General features: G+C 36.0%; 1 protein-coding gene across 3 annotated transcripts in view; it reads left to right on the top strand.

Moving 5' to 3' along the window:
* The window catches only part of trappc9 (trafficking protein particle complex subunit 9), a 235626-nt gene that overhangs the window by 93322 nt on the left and 117384 nt on the right, over positions 1-24920 (top strand). For all 3 annotated transcript variants that reach the window (XM_059509121.1, XM_059509119.1, XM_059509120.1), the window contains 2 exons: positions 3597-3749; positions 13105-13223. In XM_059509121.1, the coding sequence (XP_059365104.1) occupies positions 3597-3749; positions 13105-13223 (272 nt within the window). The remainder of the gene's footprint in view (positions 1-3596; positions 3750-13104; positions 13224-24920) is intronic.

Here is a 24920-nt window from a genome sequence, read left to right as displayed (position 1 = left end):
TCAACGATAGAGCTTTGTATGCAGCAAAATCAGGCTAAATTAGGTATGTAAAAAAAAAAAACAGCGGTAATACCGCATATCGCACTATTGAGCCACCCATAATAACCGCAGGGGAAATTTCTTAACCGCGACAGCCCTAGTGTCTCCTAGCAATGGAGATTCAAGCCTGGCCGCACTGTGGTGAATTATGGTCACTGCTCAGCTGTTTATAAAGCCGACTCAACAATCTACACACTGTTTTTAGCATTCATCCGCACAGGATTATGAATTATTGAATATTTCAGTCCCCAACAAATTAGTGTGGAGAGCTTGAGCTGTGGGCCTCTCTCCTTTTCTTCCTCTCATCAGCTTTTCATTTTGCACTTGATGGCATGGCATGGTTATTTTGAATAATTTAATTGTACACAGTGGCTATTTTTAGACTGTATAGTGTATATGAAAATTAGTTTCACATAGCCAGGTTTTTAAACTGAAAGTCTCAACTTTTGAATATTTTTTTAAAGATTCAGTGTCTTGGACGCACTCATCTTGGCAAGCGTGACTGTTTTTTCTTTTTAGTGACTCACAGAAATTGGGAGATAAACATAAAAAAGGTTGAAATAGATTCCCGCAAATCATGTAAAGCTTGCCAATCTGAGATTGTGATTTTGAAAAGCTTCATTATTATGCGCAATATGCTTCAGATGATCCATGAACATTCTGTCCACACGCCACCTGAAACAGAGACTGTATGAAATCACTTTATATATGCTTGGGACATTAAAATTAAATGTAGTTAAAATAATCCAACACCCTGTTTTTGTTTCTCCTTACTTAGTTCCATGGGTTCTGTAGTCTCATTATCTGCATGCTAATTGTAAATTAAGCCTTTTGCAGAAACTTCAGAGATTAAACTCATGGTTTGAGATCCCCAGGCTCCAAAAAAAAACCAACAACAACAACCAGATTGTATCATTGGCAGGCATGTGCGTTTGGGATGGATATAGTCTGCTGTCCTGATCCATTCAAGACTGCTGCCAGGAAGGAGCCCTCCAGGATGACGGCTCACAGGCCCGGGAGCGTGTTGTAGTGGAACAGGGTTTAACATCTGTCTGGGTTGTTTATTTCCATCCGTGTTGTTCTGAAGAGGGGATCACGACTCTCGAGATACAGCTGGAATAGCTCTGGGGAAAAGCAGACACTAAGAATTTAAATGCTAAAAGAGTCCGCTTCAGTCTAGTTTAATATTCACTTGTCAGTGTAACTGTTACCATAATTAGAGGAAAAGTTCTGAAGTGTAGAAGGATGATTGATTTATCTAAAATCTTATTCTCTATACACCACTGATCAAGTTTGGGGTCTCTAAGATTTTATAGTATTTTTTAAACGAAACCTTTTATGCTACTCACCAAGGCTACATTTGTTTAATCAGATATACAATAAATAGAGTAATGGGAAATATTTGCTGCTCAAGGAACATTTCTTATTAGTATCAATGCTGAAAACAGTTTGTGCTGCTTTTTTTTATTTCATTGATTCATTTATTTGAAATAGAAGTCTTTTATAACATCATTATTGACTTTACCGTCACTTTTTACCAATTTACTCTTTCCTTGCTGAATAAAAAGATTAATTTCTTTAAATAAAATATCTTACTGACCCCAAACTTTTGAATGGTAGTACTTCACTAAAAAATAATTCTTCCTTGTATTTGCATCTTTTCCTTTAGCACCTGCTTCTCTAAATGCATTATGCAATTCATGATCACTACAAAATGTTCATCCCTTTTTACTTAAATTCTTTTGATTGGCAGGTTTCCATCTGGTGCATTCTATAATGAGCCTTTACATTGCATTACGGTGTGTTTACCCAAATCAAAATTTAAATATGCAGTTACATAGTTCATATAAGTTGGACTAAGTGGGGCATGAATAAAATGTAAGTTTTTTTTGACACTAATCCATGGACATATCCATGAGCAAACCATATGTTTTCAAAGATTTTAAGGTTTCCCAAACAATGGTTGGTTTCCCTGTGAATGTCTGATGACTGCTATTGTAATGCAGCATCTTATTCATGCGTTCTTCAGTCTTTCACGTGGGAATGAAAATCAAAGCTGTGATTCATAAGGATCATGTGTCTGTAGGGTAGACACTCATTTAAATGTTCACAGGCGTGTTGTGCAACACTCATTTGACTTCGTTATTTGGCCTCTGTCTATTATTCATCCTCAGTGAGGTTTGGGAGCTTTTAGCATCTGATTGAAGCTCTGAATAGGCGTTCCTTGTGTCTTCACACACTTAGGGAGATGACGAGATGAACAGAGGATCACCAGGATCAAATTCTCAGTTGCATTCCTACTTTAGTGGCTACAATGTAGAGTGGTTTTGGTAAAACATAGAAAGTAAGTAAACGGCATTTAACTAAATAGTACAGTGGAGATACAGTGACCTATATCATTTTATTGAATGATTACTATAGTCATGTATATATTTATTGACATGGCACTTTAGTGAATACCATGGTATTCCACTGTATATGTCCAGGTTCTTTTTTTTTTTTTCTTAGCTAGTTCATCCAAACACCTACTGGGAATTTATGCAGCTTACTTCACATGTTTATTTTTTTTATTTTATTTATTTTATTTTATTTTTTTTTTTATTTTTTTTATTTTTAATATTATTTGATTTTAATATTTTTATTTGTTTTAATATTATTTGATTTTAATGTCTTTTTTTATAGTTAGAGATCAACTTTGCTATTACATCAGACACTTGATATAAAATATAACATATAAAAAACTATTTGCCTGATGCAGAGAGTGGGAGAAGTTTCTCTCGGAGCAGATGTCAAGGTTGATCACACATCTGAACTCAGAACTTTTGATCTGGGTTTTCTTTAACGTTATTTTATGTATTCTTAAGATATTTCTATGATGGATTTCTTTTCCAAAGTTTGCATCACCAAAGGTTTATAAATCTGCAGTTTACCAAGCTGAATTATTTAATACCAGCGAGATTTCGAGTTGATTGAATAGTTAGCCAAAGAAAGTCTTTATTCCCATACTGTAATAAAGAGAATTTCTGAGATAAATTGAATTGAATAGATTGTTATACAGCAGGGGTCTTCAGTAGGGAGTCTGTGTTAGTACCGAAGGGGCTCCTCCAATTAATTCATTTATTTTTTGTGTAAAATAAAAATTAGTAAGTAAAAATACAATAATGTGATTTTTAAAAGTGCATGTATCATACCATTACATGTTACGTTTACATACGTGGTTACATGCTACTTTTGTAGTAGCTGCTGTGGTTTGATTCAGAGGTTTACTGTTTTTGTGCAGCTATAAATATATAGATATGCAAGAAAAAGATGAATCAGTGATGTGGATTTTATTTTTTATGTCCAGATCTATTTATTAAAATGTATTATGCATGACAATGTATTAAGAAATATTTGTTATATTATATATAGATTTTTTTTTTTTTTACTTTTTTTAAAAATAAGATTAAAAACACTACAATTGGTAGAGTTTTTATTATTATCATTATTTTATTTTTATTATTACTTAAAAAAAAAAAATGTCACTGATCGAATATCTCCCCTTTTCTGTCTTACAGAGAAGCTGTTTGGTGAGTTCTTGACCTGGGACCTGCAGGACGCTTTGTCCCACCTGCCTCTGAAATCCGGTCAATCCGTCTCCATCCCGGTCAACATAAGCGCCAAACTGGATTTCTCCGGTCAGGAGAACCTGTTAAACGACCTGAACGATGGTAAACCTCCACATGAAAGCAGTACACATACACTGACACACAAAAACAACATCATTGGGGTCCGGTCTGGTTTGTCCCATCCGATTTACACTCAATTGCTCTCCAAAAGATAGAAAGGCAGTATTCAGAATCAGAATCAGAATCAGAATGAGCTTTATTGCCAGGTATGTTCACACATACGAGGAATTTGTTTTCGTGACAGAGCTCCGCAGTGCAACATAACAGCGACAGAACAAAAAACACAATAAGGAATAAAAAATACAAAAAAATACAAATAGGTGGGTAAGGATTGACAATATACAAATTGACAATGTATGGCAGGTATATTAAAAAGAGCATTTATGTATGTACATGTATATTATGTGGAAAAATTGTAACTGTACGCTAAGTATGTGTGTTTGGATAAATAAGTGTATGTGTATATAAATATAAATATAAGTAGTATAGTGTGTTCCATGTATGTACATGTATATTATGTGCAAAAGATTTACGTGTACGCTAAGTATGTGTGTTGGATAAAAAGTGTAGTGTATATAAATATAAATAGTGTAGTGTGTCCCACAGTTATTATCAGCTGTTCATAAGATGGATTGCCTGAGGGAAGAAACTGTTCCTGTGTCTGGTCGTTCTGGTGCTCAGTGCTCTGTAGCGTCGACCAGATGGCAACAGTTCAAAGAGGGAGTGTGCTGGATGTGAGGGGTCCAGAGTGATTTTAACAGCCCTTTTGCTCACTCTGGATAAGTACAGTTCTTGAATAGATGGGAGGGTTGTACCGATAATTCGCTCAGCAGTCCGGACTACCCTCTGTAGTCTTCTGAGGTCCGATTTAGAAGCTGAGCTGAACCAGACAGTTACTGAAGTGCAGAGGATGGATTCGATGATGGTGGAGTAGAACTGTTTCAGCAGATCCTGTGGCAGGTTAAACTTCCTCAGCTGGCGAAGGAAGTACAACCTCTGCTGGGCCTTTTTCACAATGGAGTCAATGTGAATGTCCCACTTCAGGTCCTGAGAGATAGTGGTGCCCAGGAACCTGAATGACTCCACTGCAGTCACAGTGCTGTTCATGATGGTGAGTGGGGGGAGTGCAGGGGGGTTTCTCCTGAAGTCCACGATCATCTCCACTGTTTTGAGCGTGTTAAGCTCCAGGTTGTTGAGACTGCCCCAGACAGCCAGCTCTTTAACCTCCTGTCTGTAAGCAGACTCGTCACCGTCCTGAATGAGGCCGATGAGTGTGGTGTCATCTGCAAACTTCAGGAGCTTGACAGAGGGGTCCTTAGATGTGCAGTCATTAGTGTACAGGGAGAAGAGCAGTGGGGAGAGAACACAGCCCTGGGGAGCTCCGGTGCTGATTGTACGGGTGCTGGATGTGTATTTTCCCAGCCTCACTAGCTGCTGCCTGTCTGTCAGGAAGCTGTTGATCCACTGACAGACGGAGGTGGGCACGGAGAGCTGAGTTAGTTCACTTTGCCCTGTTATTCACTTTGCCCTGTTATGATAGATCTGATCCAAGCAAGGTGATTTGAAATGGTGTCTGTACTCTCTCATTTTACATTCAACAGAGACATCGGTCATCTCTCTCCTGTATTACCCCCTCTCCCGTATGCTCGACCCTCTCTTATTTCCTCTCTGGATTCATATCTGTTTCCTCTTCACATCTTGTTCTTTTTGTCTGTTTCCTGGTTATATTACACTTACATCTTCTTTCTTCCTGTCTAGCCTCTTGTTTTACCTCTCATGTGCCATTATCATAGTTGTTTCTACTAAACAGCATTGAAGTGGAGTTCAAATTTGCTTGAAACTATATCATACGTTTTATGATATCGTCATTCGCATGTACACTGTACTGTTCAAAAGTTTGGGTAGTATCTGTAATATATCTATCAGTATAGACTGGAGTAATGATGCTGAAAAAAGTTTTAAATCAACAAGTCAATAAATAAATGAACAAAAAATTGTATTTTAAAAAGTCATTTTTTTTCTAAATTAATAAAAAAAAAGATTATGAAATACGTGACAAAATGTTAAAAAGTAATTAAAATTTGTATAATACATTTTTTAATGATAAATAAAATAAAGTATGAAATATCAAATGATAAAAATAAGAGTAATATGAAAATAAACTATTATAAAAAATATGTATAGAATTATCTATTCAATGAACATTTTTAAATATTCTAATAGAAAATTGTGATATATGAAGAATAAAGTATCAAATGTTTATGAAATGTATTTGTAACCTCTTTGGATCCCAAAAGAGCGACCTCTGAGAAATGTCTTCCAGGTTATCTCGGTCTCTTTGTACACACATGTAAATATTAATGAGACACGAGGAGAGCAGACTGTAGCAGACTGCGTTTCTGCTTGAATTACAAACAGCTGCGAGCTGAACGGCCTCCTTCCTCTCTCTCTCCTCTCCTGGGTCTCTCCCAACTTTTAATTATTGTTGAAATAATAATTTTCTCCGAATTAGGCCGATAAGACAGCTTAAAGCCAGTCTTATTAGCGCAGCATGTAGAAGGCAGTGAATTGTAAACACTACTGATATTATGGCAGGTGCTAATACATTATTGCTGTTATTTAGCAGTAATATTAGCACTGTTTTTGCTTTTCTCATCATGATTGTTTTTTTTAACTGTAGAAACGATTAAAGGAAGATCAAAACAAGTCATTAAAATGTTGAAGTTTGATGTTGAACTTTCTAATCTCTGATTGGCTGCTCATCCTTCTTTCCATTGCGAAGTCATAATGGGATGCGAGGCGTCTTTGGTGTTGCATGTTTCACATGAAGCAGCTTCCAGACTGTTGTCAGCATATTTATACAAATTTCATACTTATACCAATTTTATGACCTGACCTATGTGAATTATGTAAATCCAAGGGGGAAAGTTTTCAAGCTGCATTTTCAACACTTCTAATACAGTATGCATATGAAAATGCAACATGCACCACTCATAGCTTATAAATATGTTGTCAACAGATTTAAGGACTTCTAGTGGTTTTCTGTCAGAAATAAAAGCTCTACAGTTTAATGTTTGACAGCACAGTCAATTAGACAACTATATTAAGACAATTAAGACATTTTACTTTTTAGCATTTAGATAAATACAGATGATGATGATGATTATTATTCTAATTGATAATCCCTTTAAATGTGAAAAACAACAGGTTTTTCCTTAGAACCTGTTTGGTTCTGAGCTGATCACATGCCTGCAACATTTACTTTCTTAGTAATCATTTTTAGAGGTTCAGTGAGTAAATCAGTGGTTCAGTGACTGTTGTTAACCATCTGAAGTTAACCAGCAATAACCAGTTAGTTCAGTAAGTCAATGAGTTGTTTGAACGATTCATTAAAAAGAATCTGCTTATTAAAAACATTTGAAAGTTGAGCACATTGTACGTTTTCGTTCTGTTCCCTTCGCTCTGTTCCCTTCAACCCTTTTTCTTTTCCCTTTTTGTCTCAGTCGCTCTCTCTGTGTTTGTCTTCATCTCTCCTGTCAGCATAACTCAAGCTGTGATGGTGCTGATGTCATCACTGTGATGCAGTGCTCTGTCTGTCTCTCAGGAGGCCGTTGGGTTCAGTTTATACGGGAGTTTCTTTAATATGCTGCCCAGTTTCGTTCATTCATCCGTCCTCTATAAATCGTCTCCCCGTCAGAAAGAGGTAGCGCATGAGGGCCAGACAGTCAGACTAAACACATTAGTTCCTGAATGTTAAAATGTCAGTGCAAAAACAACATAATGAGAGAGGAGAGCGGCTCCATTAAAATGGACGGCTCCCCCCGCTGAGAGCCCGCTGGAGGTAAACGTTTACCCTTCATGCGGGACGTCAGCCCTGGTGCGGATGATGTCACACTGCTACATAGGGATGAACTTCCTAGCCTCACTGGGTAACGTCTGGTAATCGCTGAGCACCACATTGTTCGATGCGACCCGCTGCATTTTACTTAAGCAAGGGAATAAATGACATCTGTTAAAGATAACGTTCATTAGTGTTAGATCATTTAATTTAATTTAATTTTATTCACTTTTAAAGGCACTATATAAAAATAATAATTTATTTTTATTACTATTAATATTATTAAATCTTTAAATTTGCTATACGATATATTTCTTTATTCATTTAAATAATATATTATTTTATTTTAATATTATTATTATTATTAAGTCATTAAAGGTGCTATATTAAAATAATTATTTATTAATTTTAATAATACATTTTCATTTTGTTTATTATTATTATTGTTAAAAACATGTATTACCTGTATTAGCTGTAGTAGTAGTTGTAGTAGTATAAAAATATGAATATTTATATAATATAACGATTTATTTTGATGATAATATTTGTATTTATTTATTTATTTATTTATTTATTTATTTATTTATTTATTATTAAAATAGGCACATATTTATCCTTTCTTTTACTTTATAAGTCAAGTCAAGTCACCTTTATTTGTATAGCGCTTTATACAATACTGGTTGTGTTAAAGCAGCTTTACAGAGTCAAACAGGAAAATAGTTTGTCAATGATGCAGGAAGACAATAACAGAGTCATTTTTCAGCTAAAGTCAGTTAATTGATTCAAAGAGTTGGTTAAAGAGATGCATCTTTAATTTAGATTTAAACTGACAGAGTGTGTCTGCCTCCCGAACAACACTAGGTAGATTGTTCCAGGGTTTGGGCACTAAATAGGAAAAGAATCTGCTGCGTGCAGTTGATTTTGATATTCTAGTTAATATCACATGTCCAGAGTTTTGAGATCGCAGGAAACATGAAGGACTATTATGCGATATGAGCTCCCTCAAGTACTGAGGAGCTAAACTATTCAGGGCTTTATAAGTAATTAGCAAGATTTTAAAAAGTATTCGTTGTTCAATAGGGAACCAGTGCAGATAATGTGCTAATATGGGCTAATATGGTTGTACTTCCTGGTTCTAGTAAGAACTCTAGCTGCTGCATTTTGGACTAGCTGGAGTTTGTTTATTAAGCGTTAAGAGCATCCACCCAATAAAGCATTGAAATAATCTAACCTTGAGGTCATGAACTCATGAATTTAGGTTTCTGCATTTGACATTAAGAGCATAGGTCGTAATTTAGATATATTTTTAAGATGGAAAAATTCAGTTTTACAAATGCTATAAAAATGTTTTTCAAAGGAAAGATTGTTATCAGATAGCACACCTAGGTTCCTAAATGATGACAAGGAATTAACAGAGCAATGCATCAAGTGTTAGACAGTGTTTTAGGTTATTACATGCAGAAGTTTTTTGTCAATAATGAACAACTCTGTTTTTTCTGAATTTAGCATTAGTAAATTACTAGTCATCCAGTTTTTTATATCAACTATGCATTTTGTTAGTTTTGCAAATTTGTGTGTTTCATCAGGCCGCGAAGAATTATAGAGCTGAGTATCATCAGATTAACAGTGAAAGCTAAAAACATGTTTCTTGATGATGTCTCCCAAGGGTAACATTTAAAGTGTGAAAAGCAATGGTCCTAGTACTGATCCTTGTGGCGCTCCATACTGTACTTCTGATCAATATGATATCTCGTCATTTACTACTACAAATTGATGATGGTCAGATAAGTAAGGTTTAAACCATGACAATGCCAGCATAATTTTGTAGTCTATTCAAAAGGATGCTGTAGTCGATGGTATCAAACTCAGTGCCGAGATACAGTAGCACTAATAGAGAAATACAACCACGATCAGATGATAAGAGCAAGTAATTTGTAACTCTGATGAAAGCAGTCACAATATGATATGGTCTAAATTCTGACTGGAAATCCTCAGAGATTCCATTTCTCTCCAAAAAGGAACATAGCTGAGAGGATACTGCTTTTTCTAGTATTTTTGACAGAAAAGGGAGATTTGAGATCGGTCTGTAATTAACTAATTCTCTAGGATCAAGTTGGAGTTTTGTAATGAGAAGCTTAATAAAAGCTAATTTGAAGGTTTTAGGGACATATCCTGAAGACATTGATGAAGTAATAATATTAAGAAGAGATCTATGAAGCACCTCTTTTAGCAGTTTAGATGGAATAGGGTCTAACATACATGTTGTAGGTTTTGATGATTTGACAAGTTTATACAATTCTTCCTGTCCTGTAGCAGAGAATGAGTGGAATTGTTCCTCAGGGGATATACAGTACAGTATAGTGCATTATCTGATGTGATATTGTGACTGACGGCTGCATGGTTATAATTTTATCTCTAATAGTATCAATCTTGGAAGAAAAAAGTTCATAAATTCATTACTGTTGTGCTGTTGGGAAATCTCTGTGTCTGTTGATGCATTATTTTTCGTTAATTTAGCCACTGTATTGAATAAATACCTGGGGTCTAATCTACTTAAAGCATAAAGGAGCAACCATACCTAAAGTGCTAGAAAAAAAGAGAGGTTTAATAGTTTCTGTTAAATCATCAAGTTTTCTGAGCTACTGGATATGCTGAGGAATTGAGACAAGTCAAGAAGATTATTTACAAATCAGTCTTTTGTGGTAGAAGTGATGGTTCTTACATATTTGTAACAAGGAGTTGAATGTGCAACTTTAGCTATAATGAGTATACATGAGACTAGATAATGATCTGAGATATCATCACTCTGTTGCAGAATTTCAACGCCATTAACATCAATTTCATGTGACAGTATAAAATCTAAAGTATGATTCCGACAATGAGTAGGCCCTGACATGTGTTGTCTAACCCAGATGGGGTTCAGAATATTTATAAATATTGACCCCGATGCATCTTTTTCATTATCATCATAGATATTAAAATCATTTTCATATGTGTATCGAACTTAAAAATTTTTAACTGTCTAGAAATTAATTGCACTTTCCAATTCCAATTCCAACACCTCAACACCAACACTACTGTAGAAATTAAAATCACCAACAATTAAGACTTTATCTGTAGCCAGCACTAACTATAGATAGAAAAGCAGCAAATTCTTTGATAAAGTCTGTTTGTTGCCCTGGTGGCCTGTATGCAGTAGCCAGTACAAACATCATAAGGGATTTATCATTAATACTTGTTTCTCTGGGTAATGTTATTTGAATCACCATTACTTCAAACAAATTATACTTGAAACCAGAGCTCTGAGAAATATTGAAAATATTACTATAAATTGTTGCAACACTTCCCCCTTAACCTTTTGGATGCGGCTCATGTTTATAACAGTAATCTTGGGGGGTAGACTCATTTAAAATAATTTAATCATCTGGTTTTAACCAGGTATTTGTCAAACAGAGCACATCTTATTTATGATCAGTGATCATATCATTTACAAAAAGTGCCCTTTGTAGAAAGGGATCTAATATTCATTAAGCCAGGCTTTATCATTTGTTTATCTTTATTATATATGTTTTTTATTTGTTGAACATCAATTAAATTTTTAAACTTACATTGTTTTGGACGTTTTTTTTGTATTTGCTAGTTTGGGAAACAGACACAGTCTCTATAGTACGATATCTAGGTGAAAGAGTCTCTATGTGCTGAGAATTAACTGAATTTTGTGACGAGAGGCGGCTAGCAGACGGTCAGTTTAGCCAGTCTGTCTGCTTTGTGACCTGGGCCCCAGTTAGTCAAGTACAAACTCTAAGAATATGTGCCATATTTCTAGAGAGAAGAGCGGCACCACTCCTGGAGGGATGAAGACCATCTCTTTTCAACATGTCAGGTCTACCCCTCGTCCAGTCTATAAAACCTTTGTAATTTTATTTTACACATAAGCTCCGCCCTCTCCTGCTTGTGTAATACTTAACTCCGCCTCCTCTTACCTCATGTCAGTCTGTTTGCTCCGTTCTGGAGTCTGGGCGTCTGAGTCTTGTAAAGTTAGCAGCAGACATTACGACATATTGTGTCAGACCCTCTTGAAGGGAAGTGATGTCATTTCGGAGGCCGTGGGACTCGTAATTAGGACCATAAGTTCTATATGTGTCAAGTGTTTAAACACCCTCTCGTTCCCTTTCAGAACCCAAGGGTGGTAAAACACAAATACTGACCAGATCTTTCCTGATGTGAGCTGCTGTGTACAGCTCTCTTTTACTGAGCAGCAGAGAGGTAGCACTTGAAAGATGACTGAAAATCACATGCTATTTAATAGATACACGTTTCTGTTCAAATATTGATGAGCTACATTTTCGTCCATGAACTTTTCACCGGCCCCCTTACTGCTCTTCCTCCTCTGTTGAATGTCAGAATTTGTCTGTATGAGATTCAGAAAGAAATCTATGCATGGTAAGCGCTGCATTTTACCATCATTCTTTTCCTTCAGACAGAGTCAAAGCAGGTCATGTATTTATTTTTTTTATTTTTTTACATTTTGACAATAATCTGACATATTTCCAAATGACACAGGATAATTAATGAGAAGAAATTTGACTGTTTCGGCACTTCCCTGTGAATGTTAATGAGGACCATTCATCAAATAATTAAATAGGGTAAATTTTGATTTCATATTGGAATTGGACTGTGAGGACTTTTGTCAACGTTTTTGAGTAATGCAAACATTTTCATATGTGTATCGAACTTAAAAATTTTGAACTGTCTAGAAATGAATTGCACTTTCCAATTCCAACACCATTTTTTCTACAAAAAAAGCTTCAGTTAAAAGGTTCAATTAGACATTTAAAACATTTGTTTTAATACTCAGAAAACTATACTGACATGCTCCATTAGAAACATAATGTTCAAATAAAATGTAGTAAAATTATAACAATGTTGCTTAATTTTATATAACCAGCTAAATCCTTGCAGATATAACTTAAATAGGGTATTTGAGGATCTGTGTTCTTTAGTTTTTTTTTTTTTTTAATGTTTTTGCAGGCTTGCAGACCATTTAAGTCCATGTTGATGAAAGTCTCATTCATCATATTTATGTTCCATTTCTAAAAATAATCCAGAATCTTTCTCGCTTGAATGAATTTGTGTGTGCGTTTATAAGTTAATGCCGTTATCCGTACGTGCCGGAGAGATAAAATATATACACCTGAGTGTGTTCCAGAGAGCCACTGCGGCACACGCACTCCGGTGCCTTATTACCAAGTTTTTCCACCTCATCATATTTCAAACTGTCACGTTATAGATTTTAATTTTTATTTCGAGCGCTAAACACCGGACAAACAGATGCGCTGAGAGATAGATAGGCGGATGGAGAGAGAAATAGAGAGGAAAGCATTTGAATGATGTTCACATCCTCTGAATGTGAGGAATTATAGCTGTATAATAGCGTCCTCTCCTAACATAATTCACAGAAGATAGTAATCTCTCTTTCCTCTCTTGCTGTTTCTCGGGCCTCTGGCCACTGTGTTCATGTGTGCCGGATGTCTAATGTATATTGTTGTGTGCTTTCAGATGGTATCAGTGTAACAGGTCTGCCTGTCTCTAGCCCACTGCGGCAGGTCCTAAAACCACGTGCTGAAAATAAACCAGTCGGCACTGACGCCAGCAAGAACGAATTCAGTCACGTCAAGGTAGGAATTCTGTCCTCAAGCTACATATACTTTCTTTTTTTTTTGCTCACTCTCTGCTGTAGGACCATAGTACATTTGATTGCTGTAGAATGCTTGTTACTTTATTAGTTGTTACTTGGTGTTATCACTGATCTATAATATAGAACTGGATTGCTCATGACGTCATGAAAGTGAAAGCCGCCGCGCCGCCATATTAGTAATCCCTAGTGTGCGAAAACGTTCTATTGAATTAATAGGAAATTGTATGATTTTAATTAGAAAACATCACCTAACAAGTCAGCATTTATAAATCTGAAGTATTTCTGTACATTATTACAATGCAAACACCCTAGGCATGTAAACGGTTATTTTTTTAAATATCGCGAATTTCCCCTACTTATTAAAAAGCTAGGTTCATTACAGTAGCAAACATCATGAACACGATAAACATCAGACGAACACGACCTCAACATATATACGTAAACTACAAACTGCTCATTCTGAAATCTGAATTTATTCAGAGAAATAACTGACTACATACAGTACGGATTTAAAGACATAAAGCTTTATTTCCAAGATAGTAAGTTAAGCTTTTCATTTAGCAATATTAACAACATAATTGTATTATTCATTGTATTATATTCAAATCCATTTCTGATACTAATACGTTCATGTTTAATAATTCCTGAATAATTATGTTCATAAAGAAATAAGCAATTTTTTGTGTTTGATCCGTTACCTGTGTCGTCAGTGCGCAGCAGACACACTCACATTAACGGTTTAAATGTATTGCTGATCCTGCCGCAAAAGACTGTAAACACTGCAGATAACATCTGGAGTAAACATTTAATTTACATACACATAACATAAAAACGAGTCCCGTTTGACTGATTTGCTTCAAATCGAGTGATTTTAGGACAGCGGTTTGAATGTGACTCAGGTGCTCTCTGCTGGTAGGGATTCGTAAGATGGTGGATCGAACACTTCCGGTGGCTTCACTGCCTGTTGGCAGTTTAGAATGCGATGAGCGATCCAGTCATATATATATAGATCAGTGGGTGTAATGCTGTTTTAATGCTTACTTGGGTTCTTATTATGACATCACTAGGGCTGGGTACTGAACTTCGATGCCTTTATGGTATTGAACGAAAAACTTAGATACTATGAGTATCGAAAAATTATTTATCTTTCGGTGCCAAATATCGGTTCCAAAAGCCAAGTGGCCGTTTTTTTTTTTTTTTGTCAAGCGGCTGTGTCTGTGTAAGCTTGTAGCATTTGGCATGTAAGGACCTAAATTCGCCGTGATTGGCTGTCCACCACCACGTGACGTGACGGGGAGGATTTCTGAAGATACTCGCAGTCACACAACACAACTGTAGTTGTTTTTTCTCAAAACGTTTCTGTTTTACAATGCCAAAGAGGTCTAAAGTGTGGCTACACTTTATAAAAGTGGATGCCGAGTCAGCAAAGTGCAACATATGCGATAAGAGCATTGCAACCAAAGCCGGTGTTAATGAAGCATTTGTTTGGATGAGTGTTTTGCCCTCCCTCCCTGTTTAGTTTGGTCTACTCCATTGTGTATCTTGAAACACGCCCCCTTTCACGTCGTCTAAAAAAGAGAGAGAGAGACAGATTTATCCGGTACAGCGAATTTCTCTAAGCAGCAGGACACTGTATACGTTCACTTAAAACATAACCGACTGTGTTTTACGAGAATACTTGCAGAGACAATTATTTTGATATAATTGTGTGTGTATGTGTTCATTCAGAAGTTTCGATACGTGAAAGATGAATTCATTCTATGTACGCGCATTGTCTGAAATGCAGGTTGAAAAGCACATGCTTTGAACGAGTGCGCGCAAGCTCCGAACGCACGCAAATTGTTTAAAACGCTTGAATCAGAAAGATTTGTAAACAAATGCAAACGATCAGCTACGATCTGTTTCACCCCTTCAAGCGAGTGAACAACGCGAAGCAAGTTAGGAATTTTACATCACTATTCACGATAGCCCATCGGAGTGGAAAATACAATAGCCCTGGGATGTCAGGATAGCGATTTTGCGAGCCCTGCACCTCAGATCTATCCAGTTAGTGAAACACTGGTTTCCACACTGGTTTCGTTAAACAAAATAAATTATTATTTTAAAAGATTGACTCAAAAGAATCATCGGTTCACTAATCGGATCATGAACTTGTATTACCGAGCCAAAGATTATCTATTATTGAACATTTCGAATGAATAAAGACTTCAAGTTCATCTGTAAAGCACATAAAGCTATCGTTCGAGTTTATAAACTTCTATTTCATGCATGATTCGTATGGTTCTGCTAACAGAATGCAAAGTGTGAGTTCTAGAAGAATGTTTTGTCGTGATGAGCATGTATCGCTCACTAGGAGTCGCTAAATGAACAGCTGCTGTTCTTTTTTTTTCTTTTTTTTCAACGGATGATCAGTTGCCCTATTGGTTAAAATCCCCAAACTTTTTACTTAAACATTATATTAATAAATTACATCAAAACAGGGGCGTTTGCGTTATGATGTGGTGGGCTGCTGTGTGCCAGAAAGTCCAGGGCCACTTTTTGGTCCCAGTCCGCCCCTGAATGGCGCACCCCTATCCAAAAAGCACAACCAGTTGTATTAATAATGTTATCCTGAGTGTGAAGTGTTACCAGAATTTGTTTAAATTAAGGTGAAAAATAAAAGTTTTGTGTTTAATGTATTTGTGTTGATGCTGAAATGGATTTTAAAACATATGGTATCGAAAAAAGTATCGTTAGGAACCGGTATCGAAACTGCCCTCCCTCCTTATCGAAGGTATCGAAATTGGCACCGGATCGAAAGATTTTGAACAATACCCAGCCCTAGACATCACACTGGAATGCCCCGGCCACATTCAGGTCTCATTGTGAATCAGTCTTAGGCCCTGTTTACACTAATGGGTTTTCATTTTAATAATAATAATAATAATAATTCCTTATATTTATATAGCGCTTTTTCTAAGCACTCAAATCGCTTTACATTGTCAACGCATAACTTAAACGCACAACTTTTGCTAAGGTTACGCCTATTGTTTACACTACTCCGGCATTTTCCACGTTCGAAAATATCCGTATCACGCCTCTGTCTAGTATGTCGGTGTATTTGTTTTGGCATGACTCCCAATCAACATTTTCGCCCTCCTTGTAATCATTAGTTACTTTGTGTAACAATTCCATCTCATCATCTGTTCACACAAAGATGTCCTTTCTTTTCCTCACCATCATGCTCATTGTTGAACCTGCAGGGACTAGCAACCAACTTTTTGTTTACACTTTTAGCACATACCCAGTGTGCATGAATGGTCATGTGACATGTGTTTTCGGTTATGTAGTGTAGACGGAGATCGTTTATGAAACGCAGCTGAAACGCCAGTGTAAACGCGGCTCGTTTTAATTCTGAAACGCCGTTTTAAAACCTAAAAGCAGTAGTGTAAGGGCTTCCGGTGCGGTGCTACAACAAGATGGACGCATAATAACGAGCTCCTCAAGTCGGTTTGGGAAAAGTACCTCCTGTCAATATAAATAACACTGAGATCGTTTTAATTTAAGTATGAACGGAGGGAGAAAGCTAAGGAGTCAGATGATGAATAAAAATGCGAGTGATACGCAACAAAACCCAGAAGTGATTGAGTCTACTGTACACGAGGAAAACGACGACAACGGAGGTGAAGCTAGCACCGCTATGCTAGGGGAAGCTAGCACTGACCAGAAAGCTCTGCTTCAATCTTTAACGATGCTTCGTACAGAACTAAAAGAGTTGAAACAAGGAATAAGACGGGACCTGGACGAATTTAAAAACGACGTGAAGAAAGTTTTGAAAGACTACCTCTCGCAGTTTAAAGGTGAAGTTATGCAGGAGCTTCAGAGTCAAAACGCCAACATAGCTGAGACACAAACTCGAATAGCTGACATGGAGTCGGCCTGCTTGGAGATGAAAAAATGCTACTGGCAGTGGTGAAAGAAAACACGAAGATGCGGGTGTGCTGGGATTCCTGTCTGGTGATATACAGCACAGCCGATGAGGCAGCACGGGACCTGAATCGACGCGGAATCAGGGTGGAGGTGGTGACCAAAGCGAACACCGTCGCGGCAGCGGCGGAGCGACTAAATGCAGCGTTGCCATGGAAACGCACCACCAACACTTCAGCGCAGACAACAGACAGCGCAGCTCAGCGTGCATGGGAGAGGCTGACAGAGTTCAGACGAGACTCACACCAAGAGAACTGCAATGGATGATAAGATAAAGGCTATGTCGTGGGGTGAACTTGAATATCATTATCCTTTTTTGTTAAAAACAATATTACTTTTGCACTAAAGAATATTAGTCTGTTACGCACAATCTGGGTCATATTAGATATAATGACTCACGACTTAAGTTTATAGATCAGTTGAACCGACAAGAGGGAGTGTTTTGCAGCAAGTACAAAATGTTGGCCAATTCTAGTATTTGTGGGTTTTCTCTCACAGCTAGGGAGGGCCCCCACTACAGTGAGGCACAAAACCCTCCTCCCACCAACTGGGACCGCAAGGGATGGATAAGTACATCTCCATTTTGGAAGTCACATTGTTCAGAGTTTAACTGTTGTTCTTTGGTTTTGTTCTATATGTTCAGTGTTGGATTGCCGCTCAAACTCGTTAGAAATGGCAGAGTATAATACTAAAATACTGACGTTGAATGTTAATGGTCTAAATAATCCTGTGAAGCGTAAGAAGATAATGACCAAATTAAAGAAGGATAAGCCACAGATTATTTTTCTACGAGAAACGCATCTGTCTAGTCTGGAGAGCGAGAAACTTAAGAGGTTTGGATATACCAACTCATTTTATAGCTCATACCGTCATGGATGTAGAAGAGGTGTGATCACACTTATATCCAACTTAGTGAAATCTGAATGTATCAAAAAAATTAGTGATAAAGAAGGGAGATTTATTTTTGTGAAAGGAAAACTCGAGAACGAAATGGTGACACTGGTTAACGTGTATGCTCCACCCAATAGTGCAAAACAATTCTTTAAAACCCTATTTGATACCATGATTTTAGAAATGGATGGAGTATTAATATGTGGTGGTGACTTTAATTTTGTGATGAACAGTAAACTGGACACGACAAATAAAAATAAGCATATCAACACGGTTATGAGAATGGTCAAGAGAACACTTAAAGAATTTAGGATAGTTGATGTATGGAGGGAGTTACATCCTTCGAAAAGAGACTACACACACTATTCTCCCCCTAAACACCAGCTGTGCTAGAATCGATTACTTTTTCATGAATAAGAATTATTTAAATAGGGTAAAGAAGTGTGAAATTCAACAAGCAGATGTGTCTGATCACTGTGCGGTTCTCCTTACAGTTAATTTGAAAGTACAAGAGAAAAATACGTTATGGAGGCTAAACGTAGGAATGTTAAAGAACAAGTCAAATGTGGAGGAACTAAAGAAAGACATCATAATCTATCGAAATAAAAATGACAATGGAGAGGTTACCCCAGTTATTTTATGGGATGCTCTCAAAGCAGTTATAAGGGGAAAATGGTTGCTAAGACGGCAGCAATAAAAAAAAAAACAGAGAGGAGGCCTACAAAAAGGAGAAGGAGAATTCAATTCAATTCAATTCAAGTTTATTTGTATAGCGCTTTTTACAATACAAATCGTTACAAAGCAACTTTACAGAAAATTATGTTTCTACAATATTTAGTAGTAGCTAGTAGTTTGTGCACGTTTGACAGGATTTTAGAAAAAATAAAAAATAATAATAATAATACAAGACGTAGTCAGCTAGACGATGAACTATCAATATTATTAATTAATAGTTATCATATGATGCAGTCACACATGTAGCAATAATTATTTAGTTCTGTTGTTGATTCAAGGTTAGGATCAAGGTTAGAAGCTATTTATAACCAAACAACAACACAAGACTACACAAGACCCCTCATTACTTCCAAAAATTAAAGAATTTAGGGATAATATAGATAAAATACTAATCACAGAAATTGAAAAGAAGACCAGATTTCTAAAACAATCCTATTATGAAGTGGGACCAAGTGCAGCCAAATTACTGGCAAAACAATTGAAAAAACAGCAAGCAGATCGGACAATTCACAAGATAAGGGATACAAATACGAATCAAATAATTCATGACTCCAAAGAGATTGGAACTCAGTTTATGAACTACTATAGAGATTTATACAGTCAGCCTCCCTCCGGAACATCGACCAAATGAAAGCTTTTCTTAAGAAACTGGACTTACCAGCAATTGGAAAAAATCAGAATGACCATCTGACTTCACCCATTACAAAAGCAGAGATAGAGAAAGCAATAAACAAACTAAAAACAAACAAATCTCCCGGCAGTGACGGTCTATCATCTGAGTGGTATAAAACATTTAATGAACAGCTTATACCTCTACTCGAAAAATCATTCAACTACACACTTGAACATGGTGAAATGCCTCCTTCCTGGAATGAAGCGGTAATATCAGTGATCCCCAAGAAAAACAACAGTGAGACTTGTTCAGACTATAGACCCATATCACTACTCAATGTTGACTCTAAATTGTATACCTCAATTATCGCCAAAAGATATGAATATTTTATCAGTGACATTATAGATGAAGACCAGACTGGCTTTATTAAGGGACGTCAAGCCCAAGATAACACAAGGAGAACTTTATATATTATCAACCATATTCTAGAAAAGGGAAAATGTGCAGCCTTAATAAGCCTTGATGCAGAGAAGGCTTTTGATAGCGTAAATTGGACTTTTCTATATCAGGTACTTGAGAAATTTGGACTTAGCGACAAAGCTGTCAGATGTATTAATACGCTTTACCAAAACCCGACCGCAAGGATAAGAATAAATGGCAGTCTAACTGAGAGCATAAATTTAGGACGATCTACCAGACAGGGCTGCTGTCTTTCTCCAACCTTGTTTGCAATCTTCATAGAGCCCCTGGCACAAGCAATCAGGCAAAATAGTAATCTTAAAGGAATAGAGGTTGGGGAAGAGGAACATATCATTGGACTTTTTGCCGATGATGTGGTCTGTTTTTTAGAGGACCCAGACACATGCATTCCCATACTAATCAACCAACTCGAAACATTTGGCTTTTATTCTGGATACAAACTTAATTTGACCAAAACACAGATTTTAACATTTAACTATTTACCTTCCAAAATCATACAACAAAAATATCATCTGAACTGGAAAGCAACAAAAATGAAATATCTTGGGGTCACTTTAACACAAACACTGACGATCTATATGAACATAATTATGTCAAACTAGATAAGGAAATTAAGAGTGATTTTGACAGGTGGGCTCTCCTTCCGCTAGACATTGGTTCACGAATAGAGACCATAAAAATGAGTGTTCTACCCCGACTTCTTTACCTCTTTCAGTCACTACCCATTGAGATACCCGAAAAACAATTTAGACTGTGGGACAAAATCATGTCAAGGTTTATATGGAATGGCCGCAGACAGAGAATCAAATTTGAAACATTACAGATAAAAAAGGACAAGGGGGGTTTGGCACTGCCATATCTTAAGGGATATTTTCATGCTGCACAAATTAGGCATGTAATTTGTTGGTGTGACAAAGATTATATAGCCAAATGGAAGGATTTAGAAAAATCGGTACAAGGAAGAGAAATTCAAAGTCTTATTGGAGACAGAGAAGAAGCAATGAGTGTAATTAAACAGGTGAATACAGTCACTCAGTTTACGTTAAAAATATGGTTTAATCTGGTACGAAAATACAAATTGGAGAAAGAGCTCGGACTGCTTCGGTGGATAGCTTATGACAAGGGTTTCATCCCTGGTTCCCTTGACCAAAGATTCAAACAATGGATTCCTAATGGATTAACAGCAATTTGTACACTAATTAAAAATGAGAATTTCATGAGCTTTCAGGAGATTAAACAAAAATATGATCTAAGTAACCAAGATCATTTCAGATATTTGCAGATAAGGGACTTTTTCAATAAAAAAATAAAACCCAGTGTAAATTTGGACAAAAATCCAACAATCAAAAGCATAATTGAAGCCTACAATGCAAAGAAATTTAAAATAATCTCTACAATTTATGGACATATAACGGAGGCAAGAGGGAATACAACGATATATGTAAAATTGAAGTGGCAGAGAGAGTTGGGAGTGAACATATCTGATGATGAATGGTCATATATTTGGAAAACACAGCAATCAACAACATCATCGCGTGTCTGGAGGTTACATTGCTGGAAAATTTTAATTAGATTTTTTATGACACCCAAAATTAGGAATAAACATACCTCATTACCATAGCCATGTTGGAGAAGCTGTGGAGATGTAAACGTGAATCATTCGCATGTGTTCTGGCTCTGTCCTAAGATCGCAAAATTTTGGGAAGATGTTCACTTAGTTATAGTCAAAGTTCTGGGTTATGCTGTACCCAAGTCCTGTACATTATTATATATTGTTGTCATTACGGGAAATGTGTTGAAAGAAGATAGATACATATTGAAAATTATGTTAGCAGCCTGTAAAAAGGCAATTACAAGAAAATGGTACAAGATCGACCCACCATTACAGGACGATTGGATGACAGTTATGGACGAAATACATATTATGGAACAACTGACCTACAGAATAAGGACTCAAGAGGATCAATACTGCCAAAAGTGGGAGAAATGGACTGAATACATACAATCGACAGAACAAAGACCATCACATTAACATTGAGAAAGGATCAAACTGTAGAAGCATGGTGATCCAACATGTTCTTTTTCATTCCTTTGTTTGTTTGGGGTTTTTTTTTTTTTTTTTTTTTTTACCCCTACCCCATCTGTATAATGTTTAAAGAAAAACAATAAAAAGAAAGTATCCAAAAAAAAAGCAGTAGTGTAAACGGGGCCGTATTCTATGTGTAGAACATATCAGATTATTTTGTGATTGGTCTTTTTTTTGTTGAATCGTGTGCTTTTTTTATTCTGCATAGCAGTTGTAAAACTTGACACTTTCTCCCTTTGCATCAGTCTGTGAGCAGGGGTGTCTTTCATTTGTTTCTTGTCCATGGTACTGAAGTTTGTGTTTGTGTCTCTGTCCATGGTACTGACGTCCATAAGTTTTAGCAGAAGTCATATTTGAGCTGACCGGTTGTTGAAATCTCAGTTTGTATGAGCCCAGCTTTACTTGTTGTTATTGAGCAGATTGAGATTTTTTTTCTGAGTAGTCCATTGTTAATTTCCCTTTATGTAAGAAGCAGGCCTCACACAAAACACCAAAGTTTTGTGTGTGTATGTGTATGTGTGTATTTATTTATTTTTTGTTTTAACAAACTTTTATTTAATGGTATTTTTTATTTTTATTCACATTTATTTTGCATTGTTTTATTTATATATAACATATTTTATTTTATGTAGTGTGTGTCGGTGGAAGTGATATAATCAATCTAATTTGTATTTTATTTAATATTTGTTTATTAATTTTGTATGTTTTATTTATATTTAACTTTTTTTTATTAAATTATAATAATTATTTAATATTGTGTGGTTAAGCAGAAGTGGTATAATCAATAAATATAAATATCACTCTATATATAGATTTATAATCAATTCAGCCTGTAATGGAAGAATTGACCATCATCTAAAGGACTGTTCACACTGACAGAAAGGACTGTTCACACTGACAGGGATCTGCAGTGGCACTAAGACTGCACTGCACTAAGTGCACTGCAAAAAAAAAAAATTCTTTGTATTTTAAAATGAGCTCAGTTAACATGACAAGCAACATGGCATATGATAATACATCTTTTTCTTTTTTGGAGAAATCTAACTAAATTTAATGAGATTTATGCTTAAAATGCACTACAGAGACTAAATAAACTTAATTCAAAAAGAAAACACATTTATTTTGTCTCACCCCATTAGCAATTTTTTCCCTTGTTTAAAACATAAACTAATTTCTGCTCCAGGATATAATTTTAAGAAGCAAGAAAACTAAATGGTGTTGAATTAAGTTACATATGATTTTTACCAATAGTTCACGTCGTTTGTGATCAGATTTTTAAAAGCTATTTGCAGTTACACAGCACGTCAGCAACATCGGGACGTCCAGCTTCAGGAACACACAGTAGCGACCAGCAGTAAAATGACAGTCAGTGTGAGCGGGGAATGAGACTGACAGTCCTCCATCCATGAGACTGACAATCTACCTCCATCCCTCCTGTCATCACTGCATAATTCAGTGCCATTTTCTGCAGAAAGAATGAGTTTGAGGATGCCGGAGTAAAAGAATACAGATGCATCCTGAATGGAAGCTAGGTGAACAGGGAAGCTTGAGTAAGTAATGAGAGGGAGGAAGTGTTGAGTAGCAGGACACATCATTTATCCCAACCTGAGACACTCTGAATGTTTGAATCTGGACAAGGTGAAGGTAATAATTTCTTTCCGCCTGACTGACAGTGTCCCACTGCGACTCACAACAGGAAGTGTCTTCACTCACTTTCCCTCTCATAACCCTATCAGCACTGTCCACTGAGAGAGCAAGACAGTGTCCCGGCCCTCACGATCTCCAAACCCCCCAACGGCTTAGCAGTGACGAGAAGTCATCTCCAGCTCAGCTGTTTCCAGTGCAGCCTTTCTTTCTTCTTGTCCAGGGTGTGAGGAGTGATAAAGGAGACTCCTTTCTGCACTTCTGGGCAGGCCGAGCACAATAAAAGTTGTGGCTTTTGGAGAGGGAAGATTGGGGTTAGATACCTGAGAGATCGAGAGTGTGTTTCTGTGTGCTCAAGAAGAGGGATGATTTGCTGCTCAAGAAACATGTTTTATTATTATCAATGTTGAAAACAGTTGTGCCGCATAATATTTTTGTTTTAAATTGGGGTACTTTTTTGTTTCAGGATTTTTTGATCAATAGAAACTTGAAAAGAATAGCATTTTTGTTTTTACAGAAATCTTGTTGTAACATTTCACATGACCTTATTGCCACTTTGACCCATTTAATATATTAAAAGTATTAATTTCTTTAAAAAAAAAAAACAGATTTTTTGAACAGCAGTATATGCTTAACTGCAACACGATTTCTTTTTTACATTGCTTTTTCCACTTTGAGCAGTTTTTATGTCATACAGTTTGATTTCTATTAAAACTAGGAAGATTGTTTTCTTTTCTTTTTTTTTTTGTTAAATATGAGTCCCATAACATTTTTCAAGATTTATTCTTTATTTTTTCTTGTTTCCTAAATATTTTTATGTGTATATTTTATAATTTTACCCAGATATTCAATTTTAAACTATGTATGTAAATCTGTTATAAAATATTTAATATATATATATATATATATATATATATATATATATATATATATATATATATATATATATATATATATATAAACAAAACACAAATTTGCATATAGTCAATTATAAATCATTTCAGTTTTTAATTTGCGAAATTATTTTTCTAAAATAATCAAAATTATGACTGGCCAACAGCAGTAACGTTATTTTAATATTTTTCAGTATATTTAGTATAATTGTTTACCAAGACTACAGCGTCAGTGAGGGCTTGAGATCAAGTTTGAGACGTTGTGTGAAGAAAACAAATGAAGACAAATGACACTAAATATAATTTGTGAACAGAATATTTTGAGTCTTAGAAAAATGCATTTAGTTGGGCGTATTTAGGATGCATAAA

The sequence above is a fragment of the Carassius carassius genome, chromosome 25, assembly GCF_963082965.1.
Source record: "Carassius carassius chromosome 25, fCarCar2.1, whole genome shotgun sequence".
Lineage (NCBI taxonomy): Eukaryota > Metazoa > Chordata > Actinopteri > Cypriniformes > Cyprinidae > Carassius > Carassius carassius.
The sequence above is the reverse complement of the archived record's forward strand: the minus strand, read 5'-3'. Positions and strand labels throughout refer to the sequence as shown.